The 16605-nt window shown below is 34.8% G+C and overlaps 1 protein-coding gene across 3 annotated transcripts; it reads right to left on the minus strand.

Annotated features, from left to right (window-relative positions):
- Positions 1-375: 375 nt before the first annotated feature.
- On the minus strand, positions 376-16041 carry LOC136218155 (threonine--tRNA ligase, mitochondrial 1). Of its 3 annotated transcripts, XR_010683655.1 has the most exons (22): positions 15768-16041; positions 15449-15686; positions 15102-15161; positions 14080-14169; positions 13117-13191; positions 12886-13014; positions 12706-12795; positions 11692-11780; positions 11503-11599; positions 11334-11420; positions 10769-10853; positions 8825-8919; positions 8167-8199; positions 7982-8068; positions 5543-5635; positions 5056-5148; positions 4744-4965; positions 3663-3734; positions 2473-2544; positions 1477-1683; positions 694-762; positions 376-605 (listed from the first exon to the last, which is right to left on the minus strand). XR_010683655.1 is itself a non-coding variant. In XM_066004915.1 (20 exons), the coding sequence occupies exons 1-20, from the start codon at positions 16001-16003 to the stop codon at positions 1588-1590; spliced, it is 2139 nt and encodes a 712-aa protein (XP_065860987.1). In that variant the 5' UTR covers positions 16004-16041; the 3' UTR covers positions 1278-1587. The 3 variants fall into 3 exon arrangements, 1 of the variants encoding a protein (XP_065860987.1); XR_010683656.1 differs by lacking the exon at positions 694-762 and having other exon boundaries at positions 376-527; XM_066004915.1 differs by lacking the exons at positions 376-605; positions 694-762 and having other exon boundaries at positions 1278-1683.
- Between the last annotated feature and the right edge of the window lie 564 nt (positions 16042-16605).

Consider the following 16605-nt stretch of genomic DNA (forward strand, 5'->3'; position numbering starts at 1 on the left):
CCGTACCCTGGAGAAGCAAAAAACGCCATCAAATCCTCTAAAGGTAGGCTGGTGTCTTTCTTATTAAGCTCTAAATAAAAGGTCATGATCCTTATCAGTAAACCAATTGGTTTATTTTCTTGGAAGAGGCAACATTTTTGCGGCCTTGGAATTTCAGCATTTTTTACAGTGTTTGTCTTTCGAAGAGCCATCACTGTGTTTTGTATGTTCAAGAATGGGGTCGAATCTTCATGATTTTCTAAGGAACTATATTTTTGGAATCCTTTCGTTGCAACCTTCCATATGAAAAAAAAAGGAGAGAAAAGAACAAAACAAAAACTTACTATTTTGAGTTCTGGACAAATTCGCAGAAGGTTGTAAAAGAAAGCAGAAAAATCCTTTGAAGTTTGAGCTACTCCTTTTATATATAGTTCTAATTGAATGGTGCAATTAACAATAAGGTTTTCAATTGTTACACTGTTTTGAAAAAGAAAAAAAAAAAAACTAAACTAAAAACAATGACAGAGAATAGCACATTGAAACAGCACCTGTTAAAAATTCAGAACGTTAGCCGTAAATCTAATGAAGATTAATACCGCTATCTCACGTTTCCACCTATTTCTCTCCTAAGACAAAAAAGCATATGTGAACATGTCAGTAAAAGATCCGCCAAAACAGGACAAAGCCCCAAAGAATTCTCAACCGGATACTAACTTCGTCCTAGTAAAGGCTAAAGCCCCAAAGAATTCAACCTTCGATCATCCGCCGCAACACCACCATGCACTACAGTTTGGAGATTATAAGTGGAGAGAACATATGATATCACACAATTTATTATAATACGTATCAACATCAAATTATATGCATCAATTTGATGCGTACGGTTTTTCTACCACAAAATTGATGGTGCATCAATTTGATGCGTACAGTTCTTCTACCATAAATTCGATGGTGATTCAAAAGGTGCAAAATCATTTATTATTTGATTGTTTTTTTTTCTTTTTTTCTTTTCTTTTATTTATATAAATATGATTTTGGAATTATTATTTGAGAAAATATTATTATTTGAAATGAATGTCCGAGCCTTATAAGTAAGGTGCCCTAAATCCTTTCCATCCTACCTGGTAGGATATGATATTCCTCATTAGTGTAGCTGTTTAGAGAGAAGAAACAGGAAATGGGTTGTAACAAATTCACTATAGCAATGCAATAACAAAGTGAAAAGGAGAAAAATGTGAATTAGGTTGCAAAAATGAGAAAATAGATTGAAAATGGCCTAAACAAGAACACATTGGGAGGATGCAAATATAGGCCAGCCCAGACAACTAAAATTGGATAAGGGAAAAAGGAGAATGTATACAAGTAAAAGCTGAAAACAATTTCACGTGATGGCAAAGCTGTAAAACATAAATCCTTTTCCCCGCACTAATTTTCAAATCTAAAATTGAAAATCCTATGGGCAAATTATGCAAAACAACATCATATAAGATAACAAACCTGAGAGCAAGGATAGTTCATTAGCATGATATCACATAAATCTTTAGATGAGTTTTTTTTTTTTTTTTTTCTGAACGTCTGGGATCAACAAAATCACTGTAATTTGTCCACTTAATGAAATGCAGCTATTTCATCCTTGAAGTGTTTGAGTAGGCCCTCAATGCTCATCACCGAGTGGTCACCCTTGTCTCTCACACGGACGCTTACCTGAAATTGAAAATGATATCTCACTTGATTTTCCAACTTACCCATAAAAAGGAACAAAGCAAATAATCATTTAAACTGCAATCATGCCCTGTCATATTCACTTGGATATCTACTTCGCTACGAAACTTTGGATGATATGATGAACTGTGAATTTCTCAAATTCAATCATAAACCAAATTGCTATGAAATCATTAACTTGAGACGAGTTCACAAGTTCGACCTATAGTAATAACAGATGATTAATAGGATCCCTGGAAAGCAAAAAGAAAAGGTCTAACATCCTTAAGAAGCACTAAATGATTATGAAATTTTTAATAAATAATAACAAAATTCATGGACTTCTCTTCTATTCAATGTCGTATAAACTCTTGAAAATCTCTTGTAAGTGAATATGTCAGATTTTCTAGGTTATCCATGCAACTTATTTGCAAAATTTCACACAGCAATAATCCTTTCTACACAGGTTCACTACCAAAGGAACTACCCCGATGCACAACTCCAAATCTATCCAACACATTCATCAAAAAGGAAAGAAAAGACTTTAGTAGCACAAGACTCGCTAATAAACTTCTATCAGATCTCATCCTCAGAAAGTCACAACGGCATTGTAAAGAAAGAAAAAATTACTACTGTTATCTAGATCAAGAAATGAATTTCATATCAAAATAAGATATAACCAGTGTACATATATATCTTAAAGCGGAAAATGTGTTACATTAACTTTTATTTATATCCTAGACTTGGTTCTAGAAAAGCTCTATCAATTTCATCGATACTATTATGAAGTACCTGTCCAGTTTTGGCTTCCTCTTCTCCAACCACCAATATATAGTTGTACTGTGCGAGCTGAGCTTCTCGTACCTGCAAAAAGCCACAGTTATCAGATCATAAACTATATCCTATTCCAAAAATCCCAGATAGCTTATCCTCCCTGATCATAAACTATATCCTATTCCAAAAATCCCAGATAGCTTATCCTCCCTGAAATATCAATACTTTAGAAAGACACTTAACTTGTTGATTTAGTAACAATTTCAAATGCAACCTTGTAGAAGTTGATATGACGTGTAAAAGGAAACAAATGCTAAATACCAAAAATTGGTCACATAATTCCAGATGTGATAACAATAAATAAATGATAGTTTAATTCTCTTCTTCACTCATTCAAATGTGTTGACACCCTAGGTATATTCCATAGAACTATCTTCATAGACACTGATGTAGTAATTCAACAATTAGTATTGGCATTTTGTCAATGCTAGCCAAGGAAACTGGACATCTCTATTGGATGTGGCTCAATTTTGCTTTAATAGCTAGAAAAGTTCATCCGCTAATAAGTCATCTTTTGAAATTGTTACAAGTCAACAACCACTAGTGCCGCATTCTGTCATATGCCCCACAGGCAAAAATCGCAAAGTGTATCTATTCACAAAAGGGTGGAAACAAAATGAAGAAATCACGAAGGCTCATTTGGCGAAGGCGTCCAACAGAATGAAGAAATAGGCGGATATGAGTCATCGCCCACAGGAGTTCAAAATTGGAGACCAAGTCATGGTGAAACTGCTACCAGAACAACTGTTTTGCAACTGAAAGTGAGCGTCCAGTTACTATTTATGGTAATCATAAGTTATTAAGTCATAACCCTTGTCGAGAGATCCTATAATGGTTAAACACTTAAACTTAAGAGAGAGAGAGAGAGAGAGAGAGAACTCTTGAGAAACTTCCTGCCACATTTTTCTCACGAGCACCTTCTTGTCTGACAAAGATAAAGCTATGTTTCACTACAACGATTTTACTTTTTGCACAGAAAGCAACATGAAACACATCCAGGTATACACCTCAATGAATGAGTCACCAGCAATAAAGCAGGACACAAGTAATAGACTTCAACAATTGGAGTTATAAGAAAAAAGATATCAGAAGATATATATATATATATAATCTACGTGTTAGTTTGATGCTAAGGAAAAAGTAAGAACCTTTTTCTGAATCTTTCTGTCCGTTAAATCGACATCAACATAATAACCCGCTTTATGTATCTTACCCTGTACCTGTAAAACATGTCAAGGAAAATTATGGGTTTGGGTTTCTTCTAGGTGAAATTAGGATATCTCAATAATTACACTTCAATTCCTATCATATCACACTCCACAACCAACAATCGAATAAGCATTTCTAAAGTATTATTCTGCAAATTGGTAACAAAATGAATATATAGTTGAACACAGATATACATTGCAGAAATAGGGCTGTTGGCGGATAGGTCAACTCTTCTACCAAACTGACTTTTGTGTTAAAACAAACTGCAATGGAAATGGTGAAATATGCAACATTTCAAAATAAATACATGTGGCAGCTCATAAGATCCAAAACTTAAAATACTCTTTCAATTATGTTCTGAAATTTTCAACAGAGCTTAAATGGATTTATTGAGTACTAGTCTTTAAGAGACATAATGATCATGCTTAGGTCAGATATTTTCCTGCTCAACTAAATAATTTATTTTGGTTCTGGCTGTTAGTCTGCGCATACAATAATTTTTTGTCCACAAAAACTAGAACCTAACCTCCATGTGGTTTTGATTGAAGTACGCAAATTTGGGTTACTTGTTTTGACTTTGCAGATTCTGCAGTTTTTTGCTCCGCTGATTTTAATGAGTTCAGCTTAAATTCAGTTTCGAGAAACCTAAAACCATGCACTTAGCTTAGGAAACACTTCACAATCTACAGTGTTGTTAGAAAAGAAGAAACTGAATTTCAGGTCAGTTCTATAAATTTACTCTGGAGTTTTTAATTTCTGAACAGCACATACATGCAAGTGGAAGTGTGACAATGAAAGTATCACACAACCATGAAAGCATCAGTACATGAGAGAATAGGCACTACGTCAGCAATATCATACTAACACGAAAGGATCAGAATATGAAGGAAAGCAAAATAATGGAAGTGTCATAATGCAAAAAAATGTCACGTCTCAAAGCAGAGAATTACAGAATGCCTGAATGTGAATTATTCAAATCAATTTTTATAAAGTTATCCAGTCAAAGAGCACGCAGCTAACCTCAACTGCATAGTCCTGAGATTTCTCTGAGACGGGGCAGAGAATCGCTTGACGAGGACTGAGCCAGAAAGGCCATTTCCCCTTGTAATGCTCCAATAGTATGGCAAACATACGCTCCACAGACCCTAAAATTGCTCTGTGTATCATGACAGGCCGTTCCCTCTTGGCTTCATCCTCTGCTGAGTATTCCAACTCAAAACGATCTGGAAGCTGAAAGTCAAGCTGTAACCACATGCTTTATTAAGTGTCAATTCTAAAAAATGCCAAAGAGTAGCACGAAAGACATACTAACTAAATTCGAATAAACTCAACCTGCAAAGTGGCACACTGAAATTTCCTATTCAATGCATCAGAGACGCTGATATCTATCTTAGGCCCATAAAAAGCTCCATCACCTTCATTAATCTGTAAAGTATAATAAAAAAACATAAGCATGTAAAGGCAAAGCCAAAATGAAAGAAGTAAAAGTACTTCATACATTAAGGAAAACAATCATGCACACCCTGAGGATCTTAGAAGTATAATAAAACAGAGTGACGAAAACATGCCAGCTACAACTTAGTTTGAGAGCAGAATTAGGAAGTTAATATAGTGGTCTACAAGCCAAAGCAAAAAGCCTGGAATTTAGGTTCACATAAATTCTCAACAGTCATAACCCACCCACTTTCTTTTTTTAGGGAGTCAAGGAAAAATGTCAAGCAATTATGGCTTTGAAGAATTACAATTCAGCAACAAAAATATTTCAAATCGATAGTGGTAGCTAAGAGTATACAAAAAGAAACAGGTGTAGACAAAATACCTGCCAAGGCTTCCCGAAACTATCCAATGCTTCTTTAAGAGCAGCTTCAGCTTTATCCCATGCTGCCAACTCCCCTAAGTATTTCTCAGGCCTCTGCAATTGAGAATTGGTACAATATAAAATCCACATTCAAATTTCCAAACAAACCACGTAAAGCCCTTCATGACTTGTAAAATGCAGACATGCAAAACAGGAGCACGAAAACTTTCGAATGGGCAATAATCAACTAAGCTTACAACATGGTTTCACAAATTGCTAATCTAAACATAGTACTGGCCAAAAGTAAATAGAAAAAATTGGTTGTCTAAGATACTAAAGTTATCTGCAAATGTATGAATATATGCGGGTGCAATTGACCAGAGAATCTTTCCTAAGTGCCTTGCAGAATATATTTACTATTAGGATTCTCAAATTTGAATTACATTCAAAAGTATTTGGCAGAATATATAATGTTGAAAGCACTCTTGTTAGAATCTTACGATTCACGATTCCAATCGTACGATTCAATTCAGCTCTATTTCGAGCCGAATCTATAGGGTGAATCTAAATTGTACAGAATCTGAAGATTCGCGATTCGAATCTTACAATTCGATTCGATTCAGCTCTATTTCGCATAGGTATTAAAGGCGCATGACGCACTAAGGCGCTAGGGGTCCTGGAGCCTTGGCGCATGGCGATGGCCCGCGCCATAGCGAGACAAGGCGCACTTAAATAAAAATGCAATAAATACTAAATCATGACAATATTAAGCATAAATAAGATTTAAAATGCAAAATGAACCCCATGTTAGAAAGCTAAAGTAGAATACTAAATCCTAAGTTGTACTCCTCATCAAAACTCTCCAAATTAATCATTCATGTTGAATTTGAATTCCCTTGGCTGCTTTGTTTCTGTGTTTCGTTCTACTGAACTTCTGCCTCTTATAAAAAGATTTTGTCATTGCCTCTTCTAATTAATTCAAATGTATAATCTATCTCTTCTACCGCTCGGCAATCAGACCAGCATTGTCATATGGTACGGAGTGTTGGGCAGTGAAACACTGTCACATCCATAAGATGTCGGTGGCGGAGATGCGTATGTTGAGATGGATGTGTGGTCATACGAGAAAGGATCGGGTGAGTAATGAAATAATTAGGACAAAAGTAGGGGTTACATCTATTGAGAATAAAATGAGAGAAAACCGACTAAGGTGGTTTGGCCATGTGAGACGTAGAGCGCTTGATGCGCCGGTTAGGAGGACCGAAGAGTGGCAAAGGGATGTAGTGGTGAGGGGTAGGGGAAGACCTAAGCAAACTTGGAGGAGGGTGATCGAGAGTGATATGAGTTTACTGGGAATTGAGGAAAATATGGTAGTGGATAGGACGGAGTGGAGGGAGCAAATTTGTGTCGCTGACACGACTTGATTTCACGGTTTTATATGACTAAGGCTTTGATGTTGTTGTATAATCTATCTCTTCCTTTTTAATATTTGTTTTTTTTTCTCATTTTGGACCCTTCAGAACACTTCTTCCATGTATGTAACTGTCAAAAAAACCATAAAACTGCCCTAACTCACCAAGGCGCGCCTTAGTGCGCCTTTGGCAACAGACCCTTGGCGCAAAATGGCGCGCCATGGCGGTTGCGCCACGCCATGGGGGTGTCATGGCGCTAAGGCCTACGCCTGGTGCGCCTTTAATAACTATGCTATTTCGAGTCGGATCTTCATCACTGTTCATCCAAAACTTCAACAACACTAACTATTAAATCCATTATCCTCTAGTCCGATTATTACTTATCAAGTTATCAACTCAAACTAGTTACATTCCATCATTATCAAGTTGACAACAAGGCAAAAAAGAAGAGTCAGAAGCTCAAACTCTCCATGTCCACTAAGTTATTAATAGAGTCCGATTTGTGAATCAGTTTTATTAGGATTGCATTTGCATTAGATTTGAATTGTAAGTACTTGGTTGATATGATTTCTTTTTTTTTTTTTACATTAAAATTGCATTTCTAGACTAATATTTGATAATATTTTGAGTTCAACATGGTAAATATTTTATTTTTTTATAATACTATGAACTTGAACTGAATCTTACTATTCAATCCGATTCACGATTCACAAAATGTGGATTTCGATTCACAAGTCGAATCTCGATTTGACAACTATGGTTGGCAGCATTTCATTAAGAAAAATTAACATATATATATATATATATATATATATATATATATATATATATTCAGTTCCATGTCATTACTAAAATTGATTCATATCTGCACACGACGCATGGTAACCGAATCATAATGGAAAAAGAATGTATAGGGAATGGACATAATAGAATTTAATAAAAATTCAAAAGGTCACTGAACTGAAAATTCATTTTCCTCAAATCATATTACGCTTCATCATGGTCTACCAAACATGCACTTTATAGGTGAATTTGAAAATCATCATACCGTAGATAGCTTCAAGTCATAAGTGAATCCAAATACTTTATAAGCATAATCAATGAAGTCTAAGACGCCCATCACTTCATCTTTTATCTGAAATACATAAACCATTGGATATTGTAAATGATAATGCTAGATTGACAGTGTTAGGAAATGACAATTTTGCAAAGTATCAAGATAATATTATTTACCTGTGTCTCCCTACAGAATATATGAGCATCATCCTGTACCCAAAACATACAATGAATTTATGTAATAAAAAGAAATGAAATCCACATAAAGTAATAAACTTGAATCATTCAATTTCGCCAAGTTAAATGCATTTTTTTTAATATCATTAAAAAATAATTCAAAATACATCCCAATGAAACAAAAGGATCTGGTTTCATCAGGCCCGTGTAATGAATATGTGTTAAGTGAGCAAGAGAGAGAAAAGAAAGAACTTAGGAACTAAAACAGAGAGAGGACAGGAAGCAGATGAGAAGAGAGAATGAGGAACAGAATAAAAATATAGCCATAAAGAGGCTATAACACTCACAACTAATCTTCACGTTATCTCAAATTCAATATAATAATAGCTCCCATACAGCTAAGACTTTTGTGATTTACTACCTCCAATCCAACTAACAAACTAACTGTCTGCTAACCCAATCACTTAGCGGGTTAACTAAGAGCAACAGAAATGTCAAGACTTTAGAATAACTTGCCTAACTAAGATGTTCTTTTTGTACTCCTTAGATCCCAACACAAATTTCACCAGATCAACCACCAGTATAGATAAAACCTTGAACCAGACAATTCCAAAACCATATATTGGTGAAGTTCAGTAGTTTTTTCCTCCTACAATACCTGCTGAAATCTTCGAACACGTGTTAATCCTGTGAGTGCTCCACTTGCCTCATTGCGATGCAGAGCCCCAAAATCAGCAAGGCGAAGAGGAAGTTCTGCAAACACCCAAAGCAATCAAGATGATGGATATATGCAATAGCATAATGTTATGTGAGCACAACAATGAAAGTAATATAACACATGTTCGAAGTCACATACAAACTACAATTCTCATAGTCATCTTGTAAAAAGTACTAATACTTGCATGCAAAAAATAAATAATCGACTCACCAGAATAGCGTTAGTCTTCACATAGCTTTTCGTATTATTTACATATGGTGAGCATCCCAACAAACAAATAAAGATTGAACATACTACCGGACACCATGCACATAGGTCCCGTTTGGTACGCCGTAATGAGCGTGGTAATGCCCATTACAAGGGAGGCTCATTGCTATGTTTGGATGAGTCATATTGTTTTTATCGTAATGGAATCACAAATACATCACTCAAGTTTTTTTTACAAATTTATGTAATGAGCATTATTACATAAATAATAGATATGAATCCCCATTACGACTAACTCTTGCATTTTTATTATTAATACTTATTATGCACAATTCTTATTAAACGATAAAACAAAAAACTAGAAAAACATGAAAAATGAAAAAAAAAAACGTGAAAACTGGAAAACACGAAAAACGAAAAACTCAGAAAACGTGACGAAATATTGCCCCGTCACGATTTTTTTTTGTTTTTCATCTTTTCCGTATTTTCTGTTTTTCGCGTTTTTCTCATTTTTCACGTTTTCATGTTTTTTGATGATTTTAATTGTATAAATAAAATTTTATGATTACATTTTAACTAATCAAATATAAGTATCGTAACGGTAATTAAATTTCATCATTTTTTTTACTTTGTCAATCAAACATGGTAATGGAATCACTATTCTATTCCATTACATTACAAGGTTGATTACATTACAAGTTTGATTACATTACATTGCATTACGACCCATAATGCTTAAGATTTTACTTTGGCCAATCAGTTATGTATAAGCTAAAAGTCTACTGGATTATAATCGGAGTTGTGACCAAACTAAATAAGATGAAAAACTTATCAACAAGTTGAATTAAGGTCTATAGGCCTAAAAAGAAGGAAGAAAAAGAACCAGCTATGCTATACCATTTTAATGATTTATCGTTAGAATTGTACAACTCTCAAAATCAATCCCATTATTCAATTCCCCGACCTAGTTAAAATCTATAGGGTCGCAAATGTACCTAATCATGAGATAAAAATACTAAGTGGCTCAGGTAAATGAAGTGTATAAACCGATTCAGCAAAATCTCTATTCTCAAGGCTCTAAGATCCCAGTACTTCAAAATTTAACTTCAACTTCACCACCAAAACGTAGTCTCGGAAAACTTTTCAGGTGTTTAGTTTCTACCCATCGCTTTTTTCACTCTTCCCTCTTCTCTTCCTTTCTTTTCATTTTTTTATCAAGTGCAAGGATAGTTCTACCTCTCTATTTGCAATCTAACCGAGCATCCTTTTTTCCTTATTTCGTTAGTTGATCAGTTATAAATCAGAGTTTGTAGAAGAACATTAATATGATAACGTAAAACTAAAATATCTATTGATTCATAATGTAAAAATCTTGTAACCAATAAAATAAAACAAACAGATATCACAACAATTGATAAGAGATTATAGCAGAAAGCAAAGCAGTTTCCAATTAGTTAAACAGTAATTCTATATTAGAAGTTAACATCTAACAATGACATATTTTGATATATTTTACCTACTTATATGGCCTTTTTTATTTTGATTAAATCTGAGAGTTCATGCCTAATTGTAAAATTAGATTCTAATATCTATCAACTCACGATATAAAAAAAAAAAAAAAACATAGGTGAAAAAGAATCATTTCTAAATTAAAATTTTGATGGAAATGAAACTTACCTCTATATGAACGCACTCTATGTTGAAACATTACACAGTGCCCTGGGCAATTCATCGGTTTTAGGCCAAACTCTTGCTTTTCAATCTGATATGAGAAAAAAAAACCACCATAATAAATTGGTAACCGGAGAAATATGTGAGAATATTCTAGCCATTAACGAAGACTAAAGAAGTTGTATTTAGCCCAAGAAAGCAAACCAAGTTTGATAGTGGGACTGGGACACTCTCATGCACAAACCTTCCCATGAATCCATGTGAAAAAACCCGAGTTTGTAAAACCAGCCCCTTAGCCATTGCACTTATTTAAAGACTTCCAAAAAACCAATTAGGCTTGTAGCTCAATGGCTAAACGGAAATAAATGCAAGTGGACTGTCTTGGTTCGACACCGACCCCCTTCAAAATCCTATTGAACAAAACCAAAAAAAAAAGGCTTCCACACAAAATAGCCTATCTAGCACCCTATTTTTATTTCAAAAAAATTTGACAAGTTATTAGCATCAATAGACCACCAATTGGCACCTTATAATTACCCATCCAAGAATAAGATTTGATAGAACAACTCACCTCGAGCAAAAACATATTCTCCTTATAATTTGCAGCATGCCCAGATGTCTCCCAAAGTTTCATGTTGTAAATATTTGGAGATTTAACCTGTCAAAGATGATTAATTTGAGCTGTGAATATAAGTATTTATATTTATATGCAACTAACAATAAAAACATGGCCTCCTAACCTCTTCATAGCCTCTATCTCTGTATTGACCTCGTATAAACTCCATTAGTTTGTTATAAATTCGAGTTCCGTGTGGAAGGAAAAACCAACTTCCTGGACTGGTACCACGAAAGATGTCACATGAAAATACCTCTCAAGCTATAGATGTATGTGATTTGTTAACTAGGAAAATGAACAACCCGTTTAGTACCTTAATGGATGGCAAAAGAAGAGCTCCTGCTTTGTGCCCACCAACCTATGATCATATTTCTTTGCTTCTTCTAGATGTTGAATGTATTCCTGCAGAAAAAAAAATAAGAATAGAAAAAAAAAATGTCTGAAAAAATGACATCCAGAACCAATACACATACTGCTGCTCTGCTTTCAAGTCATCAACCATCCAATTTATATCTATAAAAACATGCATATCCTTATAGTTACAGTACACCTCTTGAGAAAAATAAAACATTTATGACAAATTTCTTACAGTTTCTTAAGCCAATTTGCATCTCTTAACTAAACCCGATAACCTAGCAACTACAACCTTGAAACTTATCCAAGACCTCAAAATTGGAACTGCGCCACATTATTGAAGTCCTTGGCAGCTCTGCTTAAGAAACTGCAATAGTTTAATTCCAGCATTAACTCAGAAAATTGCTATATGCAAATTTTTTAAGTTATAGCAGAGTGTTTCCCCTATAATGATGGAGCTGACATTTTCAGATTTTGAAAGGAAGATTGTTCCCTGGACCTTCACATAACAGGAACACCATATTACTGATTGCCATCATTCGGAGACTTGTTATAAAGTAACTTACTAGTGAACATCTGTTTTTGCAACTCCAAAAAAAACTGCAAATCTCTAACCTCTTTCACAGGTCTTCATGTATAATGATCAATATATCAGAATATGTTACTAATTTGTAATGTTGCACATTGCATCCTAAAAGCAATACTAGGTCAACTATGAATACCTTGACCCGAAGTTGATTACACAGTAAAGAAAACAAAAACAACACATGTTGAATCTTAGAATACACAAATATAGATGTTTGATCACATTTTCAACCAAATAAAGAGTGAAGCCAAGACCATATGAATTTCCAAAATCTATTATTCAACAAAGAAATATGAAGGCTTCAGAAGCTGAGAAGCAAACTATGGGCAGTACAAATAGGACACAGCCGACCCAATTATTTAAGAGCCAACAGATTAGAAAAATAACCTTTAAGCGCTTTTGATCAGGATAGGATATCCCATAAACTCTCTGTAAACTTTCACGATCTTTGTTACCCCTCCAATACGCTGACGAAGCCTGAAAGTGTAAATAGATTATTAAAACGGATCTTGACTGCTAATGAATCAAACACAAACAAAATACAGACAGCATGCATGTCAAATGCACCTTCAGACATGCAAATGCTTTCACAAAGGATGTATTTGGTATATGGGGACCTCGACACAAATCTACTAAGGGTCCACATCTGTATACAGTTATAGTTTTGTCTGCAGGAAGATCCTTGATGATTTCAACCTGACCATGGCACGTAAACATATACGGTGAGAAAAAAAAAATCAGAATAATAGCACAGACATTTGGTTTGCAAGTATGATATATCAGCAAAATCAAACTTACCTTAAAATCGTTTTCTGAGAATATCTCAAGTGCCTGATCTCTTGATACTTCAATTCGCTCAAAGGGTTGCTTCTCCTGCAAATTAGAAGATATTGATTGGGTTAACAATATTAGATAGTAACATTGTCGAGATTTTTTGTATAATACATACGAGAAAAACTTTGGGTGACCACCTCTTTGCACTTAAAAACAGTTTCTGTGTCTTTGCACGAATAGAATCTGGAAAACTTAGCACCCAAAAAGTCTTACCTTGATTGCATGTGATGCTCTCCCACTTAATAGACATAGCCACAATATACATATTAAACAGAGAAGAGATAGAGCAAAGTGGAAGCAAATGGGACAGATATAACTAAACAGATGAAAAACCAAGCCAAGAAACAATAGCTCACTAATTAGACAGGTTTTTGCTTTGGCCAAAGCATAACCACGTATGTAGTCAAATGCTTTTCCCTTTTTTGCATAACATTAAATATATAGTAAGAAGAAGTTTTCAAGTCGTGCACAATAAAAATGAAAAAATTAAGCTGACTTCAGCAACCTCCAAGTATATAAGGGTTTTTAATAATGCATCAGTAATGCATAGACACACAATAGAGCAGAAAAGGGTCAACTACAAGTTGATGTCTGACCATAACAAGGTATTATACCTCTCACAAGAATGTTCTGGTCAATCTTTCCCAAAAGATATTGGCTACACTTCCACATGCAACTGTAACCTTAACCCTCAATTATCAAACATTTTAACTTTCTGACCCTTCAAAGCAATTTTTGAGATGTAGCAAGATATACTTCAAGATTATGGAGAATATATTAAAAAATAAAAAATAAAATTGTCAAGCACAACAATTCAACAACAATAGAATCTAAAGATTACTCTGCACTGTAGCAAGTGGAGAAAGAAAACAACTGTAATAACGCCAGAAATATATAGCAACTTAAAAGAACAGAATGAGATTATACCGAAACCGCTTTCAATGCCCCCGCTTCAATTTTCTTAAAATGATCATCATTCAAGCCCAATTCACCATAGAATGCATCATAATAAAACCCCTGCAAGATTTATTTTGAACTTCATAAGCGGTAGCTACACTTGCAGTTGCCAGATGTGATCACTGAAGCAGCAACAGAAAACAAAAGAAAGCATATGCAATGACACCTACCGATAAACTTACAGTGCAGGCCAGAAGACGCATGATTACCCTCTCATTCTAACAATATATTCTAGTCCAAATTTCCAACATTTATATTTAGCTGATCAAAAGTATGCTTTAGCAAAAGTAAATATTTAAAACATCTGACGTGAAAAGCAGGCTGCGTCTACATATGCCAAATATTTAACGCTTGACCATACAATCCATAGCATTATCAAATAATTTTTGTATTCACAACTCTTTTATGATAAGTTCCTTCTCCAGAAATCCCTTTGATTAATGAATACTGTTCTTATAATCCATTAATTTTTGGAACTGAATGATAACATTGACAAATACTGAACTACCGGAAGCTTGTATTGTAGTTCCAACTTTAGAAGACAAAAGCAAAGTACAAGGCCGGTTTAAAAGTACAAATCAAGGAAAATTATGACAAATAGCTCCTTTCTTAGGGCATTTTATTTGGATAAAATTGATCGCAAAAATTAAAAATAAACTCAATAAAATGAGCCAAGAATCAGTAACTACTAACTAGCGAGTAGAAAGTTCTACCTAATGCTTCTGGGAACTCAAACGGCACCTACATACTAATGTTGGATATAAAGGAACTAATGCATTACATTTTTGCTTGTCACTTTAGGTTTTGACAGAGGATAGCAAAGATGTTAAAAGATTCTATCATTTATCCAGACCTTATAAACAAAATCTGATAGTCCAAGTGATTATGACATGCTAGAAGCTTTATAATATAAAATTGCTCTTATCTTGTGAAATGTTAACGAGATCAACTAAATAATGTCTCAAGAGCTCTACAGGGTAGATATAACATACCTCACCTCGCGTGGTACAGGGTCCAATGCAAAGCTTGCAACCATACTCCATCTCTAGCGACTGCACTCCATGATTATGCACATTCTTAGAAAATTAGACAAACTTATTTGAAGCATGTGTAACAGATTAAGTGGAGCGATGAGGAAGTTAAGTAACTAAAGCACAATGGCCTTCATGTTTAGACATGTAGCAACTGGATAATCCCAAGAAAATTCATGCACATCGTGTTATGCTTTCCAGATATATATTTTACGCAGTTCGCTAGTTCTGCTCAGTGTTGTTTCCCGCCCAAATATAGACAACAACAACCAAACAAAAAAAAAAACCTTAAGCAATTACAATTATACCTGACCAAGAATGTGAGCACTGGAGTGCCAAAATGTGTCGCGTCCTTCATCACTGTCAAATGTAAATAGCTTGAGCTCACAATCGCTCTCCAATGGCCTTGTCATATCCCACAAGGCTCCATCAACTTGAGCAATCAAGGCATTGGCGGCTAAACTCTTTGAAATCTCCCTTGCAATATCCACCGGAGACGACAACCATTTCTTGCCTTCCTTCACTGTCCCATCTGGCAAAGTAATCCTACAAAAAAGAATTCAAAAATCAGTGAACATGTTAACTGCATTACTATATACTGTAGGGTATTTGGGGTTTTATAACAACTTGATGAGGTCATGGTCAAGAGATTCAAAGCGGGAGAGCTGCTGCGCCTTAATGGATTCGAACAACTTGATGCGTTTATCGATCACAGTTTTGAGATAGGCCTCGTCTTTTGGATGAGAAGTGGCCATAGCGGAGGCTATGAAGGAGAGAAATCGGCCGGACGACGATTTAGAAGGGAAGATAGGAGATGAGAAACGGCGGAGACCGAAGAGCAGAGTAGCACTAGCACATAGCATATGACTGGGCGAGTGGAAATGGAAAAAGAGCGCGTAGGTTTGTGATTGAAGGGGTTCAGGGCTTTTGTTTTACGGGTCCTATTTTGACTCTTAGCGTAGGCACCACGCGTCCGGCCTGAGTTATGGGCCTCGCCCCAAGGTCAAGCCTCAGTTTGAAGGGAAAACTGGGCTTATTTGTACGGCTGCGAACAGATCAAAGATAACAAAAAGGGAAATTAACACGACAACGTAAGTTTTAAATAGACTAAACACAATTAATTAATATGTTGGTTTTTATCAAGTCAATATAATTCTGTCTTTTACATAACAGAAATTTTATGAAAAACAACGAAATGTGAGAATATACTCTTTTTACTGAGTACGAACATTCCAAAAAATTTGTGAAAAACAACTAAACGTAAGAATGTACCAAAAAAAATGATTCTAATCAAAAGATTTTTTAGTATGAAAACTAAAGGGATAAAAAAAGTTACATTTTTAGAATTAACTCTAGCAAATAGAAATTGAACTGAAGACAATGCTCCAAATAATAAAATTGAACAGAATTAAAATTGAACTGAAAGGCTTATAAAATTATATGAACTTGCTGAAATCGAAAATAA

The sequence above is a fragment of the Euphorbia lathyris genome, chromosome 2 (assembly GCF_963576675.1).
Source record: "Euphorbia lathyris chromosome 2, ddEupLath1.1, whole genome shotgun sequence".
Classification (NCBI taxonomy): domain Eukaryota; kingdom Viridiplantae; phylum Streptophyta; class Magnoliopsida; order Malpighiales; family Euphorbiaceae; genus Euphorbia; species Euphorbia lathyris.